Source organism: Salvelinus namaycush, chromosome 9 (genome assembly GCF_016432855.1).
Source record: "Salvelinus namaycush isolate Seneca chromosome 9, SaNama_1.0, whole genome shotgun sequence".
NCBI classification, from domain to species: Eukaryota; Metazoa; Chordata; class Actinopteri; order Salmoniformes; family Salmonidae; genus Salvelinus; species Salvelinus namaycush.
This window is the reverse complement of record NC_052315.1, coordinates 72,740-78,230: the sequence shown is the minus strand read 5'-3', so window position 1 is coordinate 78,230 and position 5,491 is coordinate 72,740. Positions and strand designations below refer to the sequence as shown.

General features: G+C 35.1%; 1 protein-coding gene across 1 annotated transcript in view; it reads left to right on the top strand.

Annotated features, from left to right (window-relative positions):
* Positions 1-1,227: 1,227 nt before the first annotated feature.
* LOC120053568 (Nance-Horan syndrome protein-like) overlaps positions 1,228-5,491 on the top strand; it is a 23,945-nt gene continuing 19,681 nt past the window's right edge. The window contains exon 1 of the mRNA XM_039000699.1: positions 1,228-1,681. Within this exon, the coding sequence (XP_038856627.1) occupies positions 1,228-1,681 (454 nt within the window). The remainder of the gene's footprint in view (positions 1,682-5,491) is intronic.

Here is a 5,491-nt window from a genome sequence, read left to right as displayed (position 1 = left end):
ATGCTGCTATGGGTCCTGAGTTGTCAGGCTAAATAGCTGTGTAACTATGCTGCTATGGGTCCTGAGTTGTCAGGCTAAATAGCTGTGTAACTATGCTGCTATGGGTCCTGAGTTGTCAAGGTAAATAGCTGTGTAACTAGGCTGCTATGGGTCCTGAGTTGTCAGGCTAAATAGCTGTGTAACTATGCTGCTATGGGTCCTGAGTTGTCAGGCTAAATAGCTGTGTAACTAGGCTGCTATGGGTCCTGAGTTGTCAGGCTAAATAGCTGTGTAACTATGCTGCTATGGGTCCTGAGTTGTCAGGGTAAATAGCTGTGTAACTAGGCTGCTATGGGTCCTGAGTTGTCAGGCTAAATAGCTGTGTAACTATGCTGCTATGGGTCCTGAGTTGTCAGGGTTAGTAGCTGTACATGCTGCTATGGGTCCTGAGTTGTCAGGGTAAATAACTGTAACTATAGGCTGCTATGGGTCCTGAGTTTGAATCTCTTGGACTTGTCTCAAATGGCACTCTATTCCCTATATAGTGCACAACCTTTGACCAGAGCCGCTGGGAATAGGGTGCCCATTTGGACAGAGCCATTGTCTCCGCTCCCCTCAGTTTTTCACCCACTAGGAAGTTGGGAACAGCACCCTGCCCGTTTCATGATGGTCCACAGCTCACTGCTGCCATCTTCTGGTAAAGTGAGCCAGATGGACAGGGAAACATCTTCTGGTAAAGTGAGCCAGATGGACAGGGAAGCATCTTCTGGTAAAGTGAGCCAGATGGACAGGGAAGCATCTTCTGGTAAAGTGAGCCAGATGGACAGGGAAACATCTTCTGGTAAAGTGAGCCAGGTGGACAGTGGAGCATCTTCTGGTAAAGTGAGCTAGATGGACAGGGAAACATCTTCTGGTAAAGTGAGCCAGATGGACAGGGAAACATCTTCTGGTAACGTGAGCCAGATGGCTAAGGAAGCATCTTCTGGTAAAGTGAGCCAGATGGACAGGGAAACATCTTCTGGTAACGTGAGCCAGATGGACAGGGAAGCATCTTCTGGCAAAGTGAGCCAGATGGACAGGTAAGCATCTTCTGGTAAAGTGAGCCAGATGGACAGGGAAGCATCTTCTGGTAAAGTGAGCCATGGATAGGAAGCATCTTCTGGTAAAGTGAGCCAGATGGACAGGGAAGCATCTTCTGGCAAAGTGAGCCAGATGGACAGGTAAGCATCTTCTGGTAAAGTGAGCCAGATGGACAGGGAAGCATCTTCTGGTAAAGTGAGCCAGATGGATAAGGAAGCATCTTCTGGTAAAGTGAGCCAGATGGACAGGGAATCATCTTCTGGCAAAGTGAGCCAAATGGACAGGGAAGCATCTTCTGGTAAAGTGAGCCAGATGGACAGGGAAGCATCTTCTGGTAAAGTGAGCCAGATGGACAGGGAAGCATCTTCTGGTAAAGTGAGCCAGATGGATAAGGAAGCATCTTCTGGTAAAGTGAGCCAGATGGACAGGGAAGCATCTTCTGGTAAAGTGAGCCAGATGGACAGGGAAGCATCTTCTGGTAAAGTGAGCCAGATGGACAGGGAAGCATCTTCTGGTAAAGTGAGCCAGATGGATAAGGAAGCATCTTCTGGTAAAGTGAGCCAGATGGACAGGGAAGCATCTTCTGATAAAGTGAGCCAGATGGACAGGGAAGCATCTTCTGGTAAAGTGAGCCAGATGGACAGGGAAGCTAATAAAGATATTGTCTGTGTCTGAAATGGCACCCTATTCCCTATTGGGTCAGATGTAGTGCACATGCACTATATTGTAAATAGGGCGACTTTCAGACGCAGACATTGGAAAAGAGTGACTGACAGACGTGTCGGTTAAATACAGGTGCAGCTGTTCCAGCTCCTCTGTTAGACGGTTTAATATATAGGTATAACTGTCCTCTATTAGGTTTAATATATAGGTAAAACTGTCCTCTATTAGAAGGTTTAATATATAGGTATAACTGTCCTCTATTAGAAGGTTTAATATATAGGTATAACTGTCCTCTATTAGAAGGTTTAATATATAGGTATAACTGTCCTCTATTAGAAGGTTTAATATATAGGTATAACTGTCCTCTATTAGAAGGTTAATATATAGGTATAACTGTCCTCTATTAGAAGGTTTAATATATAGGTATAACTGTCCTCTGTTAGAAGGTTTAATATATGTATAACTTCTCTATTAAGGTTAATAATAGTAAACTGTCCTCTTTAGAAGGTTTAATATATAGGTATAACTGTCCTCTATTAGAAGGTTTAATATATAAGTATAACTGTCCTCTATTAAGGTTTAATATATAGGTATAACTGTCCTCTATTAGAAGGTTTAATATATAGTAAAACTGTCCTCTATTAGAAGGTTTAATATATAGGTATAATGTCCTCTGTTAGAAGGTTTAATATATAGGTAAACTGTCCTCTATTAGAAGGTTTAATATATAGGTATAACTGTCCTCTATTAGAAGGTTTAATATATAGGTATAACTGTCCTCTATTAGGTTTAATATATAGGTATAACTGTCCTCTATTAGAAGGTTTAATATATAGGTATAACTGTCCTCTATTAGAAGGTTTAATATATAGGTATAACTGTCCTCTATTAGAAGGTTTAATATATAGGTATAACTGTCCTCTGTTAGAAGGTTTAATATATAGGTATAACTGTCCTCTGTTAGGTTTAATATATAGGTATAACTGTCCTCTATTAGAAGGTTTAATATATAGGTATAACTGTCCTCTATTAGAAGGTTTAATATATAGGTATAACTGTCCTCTATTAGAAGGTTTAATATATAGGTATAACTGTCCTCTATTAGAAGGTTTAATATATAGGTATAACTGTCCTCTATTAGAGGTTTAATATAGGTATAACTGTCCTCTATTAGAAGGTTTAATATATAGGTATAACTGTCCTCTGTTAGGTTTAATATATAGGTAACTGTCCTCTATAAAGTTTATATATAGGTATAACTGTCCTCTATTAGAAGGTTTAATATATAGGTATAACTGTCCTCTATTAGAAGGTTTAATATATAGGTATAACTGTCCTCTATTAGAAGGTTTAATATATGTAATAACTGTCTCTGTTTGGGTTAATATATAGGTATAACTGTCCTCTATTAGAAGGTTTAATATATAGGTATAACTGTCCTCTGTTAGAAGGTTTAATATATAGGTATAACTTCCTCTGTTAGAAGGTTTAATATATAGGTATAACTGTCCTCTATTAGAAGGTTTAATATATAGGTATAACTGTCCTCTATTAGAAGGTTTAATATATAGGTATAACTGTCCTCTATTAAAAGGTTTAATATATAGGTATAACTGTCCTCTATTAGAAGGTTTAATAATAGGTATAACTGTCCTCTATTAGAAGGTTTAATATATAGGTATAACGTCCTCTGTTAGAAGGTTTAATATATAGGTATAACTGTCCTCTGTTAGAAGGTTTAATATATAGGTATAACTGTCCTCTGTTAGAAGGTTTAATATATAGGTATAACTGTCCTCTGTTAGAAGGTTTAATATATAGGTATAACTGTCCTCTGTTAGAAGGTTTAATATATAGGTATAACTGTCCTCTATTAGAAGGTTTAATATATAGGTATAACTGTCCTCTGTTTGGGTTAATATATAGGTATAACTGTCCTCTGTTAGGTTTAATATATAGGTAAAACTGTCCTCTATTAGAAGGGTTAATATATAGGTATAACTGTCCTCTATTAGAAGGTTTAATATATAGGTAAAACTGTCCTCTATTAGAAGGTTTAATATATAGGTATAACTGTCCTCTATTAGAAGGTTTATTATATAGGTATAACTGTCCTCTATTAGAAGGTTTAATATATAGGTATAACTGTCCTCTATTAAGGGTTAATATATAGGTATAACTGTCCTCTATTAGAAGGGTTAAATATATAGGTAAACTGTCCTCTATTAGAAGTTTAATATATAGGTATAACTGTCCTCTTTAGAAGGTTTATTATATAGGTATAACTGTCCTCTGTTAGAAGGTTTAATATATAGGTATAACTGTCCTCTATTAGAAGGTTTAATATATAGGTATAACTGTCCTCTATTAGAAGGTTTATATATAGGATAACTGTCCTCTATTAGAAGGTTTAATATATAGGTATAACTGTCCTCTATTAGAAGGTTTATATTAGGTATAACTGTCCTCTATTAGGTTTAATATAGGTATAAACTGTCCTCTATTAGAAGGTTTAATATATAGGTATAACTGTCCTCTATTAGAAGGTTTAATTATAGGTAAACTGTCCTCTGTTAGAAGGTTTAATATATAGGTATAACTGTCCTCTATTAGGTTTAATATATAGGTATAACTGTCCTCTACTAGAAGGTTTAATATATAGGTATAACTGTCCTCTGTTTGGGTTAATATATAGGTATAACTGTCCTCTGTTAGAAGGTTTAATATATAGGTATAACTGTCCTCTATTAGAAGGTTTAATATATAGGTATAACTGTCCTCTGTTAGGTTTAATATATAGGTATAACTGTCCTCTATTAGAAGGTTTAATATATAGGTATAACTGTCCTCTGTTAGAAGGTTTAATATATAGGTATAACTGTCCTCTGTTAGAAGGTTTAATATATAGGTATAACTGTCCTCTATTAGAAGGTTTAATATATAGGTATAACTGTCCTCTATTAGAAGGTTTAATATATAGGTATAACTGTCCTCTGTTAGAAGGTTTAATATAGGTATACTGTCCTCTATTAGAAGGTTTATATATAGGTATAACTGTCCTCTATTAGAAGTTAATAATAGGTATAACTGTCCTCTTTAGAAGGTTTAATATATAGGTATAACTGTCCTCTATTAGGTTTAATATATAGGTATAACTGTCCTCTATTAGAAGGTTAATTATATAGGTATAACTGTCCTCTATTAGAATTTTAATATAGTTAACTGTCCTCTATTAGAAGGTTTATATATAGTATAACTGTCCTCTATTAGAAGTTTTAATATATAGGTATAACTGTCCTCTATTAGAAGGTTTAATATATAGGTATAACTGTCCTCTATTAGAAGGTTTAATATATAGTAAACTGTCCTCTATTAGAAGGTTTAATATATAGGTATAACTGTCCTCTATTAGAAGGTTTAATATTAGTATAACTGTCCTCTGTTAGGTTTAATATATAGGTATAACTGTCCTCTGTTAGGTTTAATATATAGTGATAACTGTTCTCTATAGAAGGTTTAATATTAGGTATAACTGTCCTCTATTAGAAGGTTTAATATATAGGTATAACTGTCCTCTATTAGAAGGTTTAATATTAGGTAAACTGTCCTCTGTTTAGAAGGTTTATATATAGGTATAACTGTCCTCTATTAGAAGGTTAATATATAGTATACCTGTCCTCTGTTTGGGTTAATATATAGGTATAACTGTCCTCTATTATGGTTTAATATATGGTATAACTGTCCTCTATTAGGTTTAATATATAGGTTA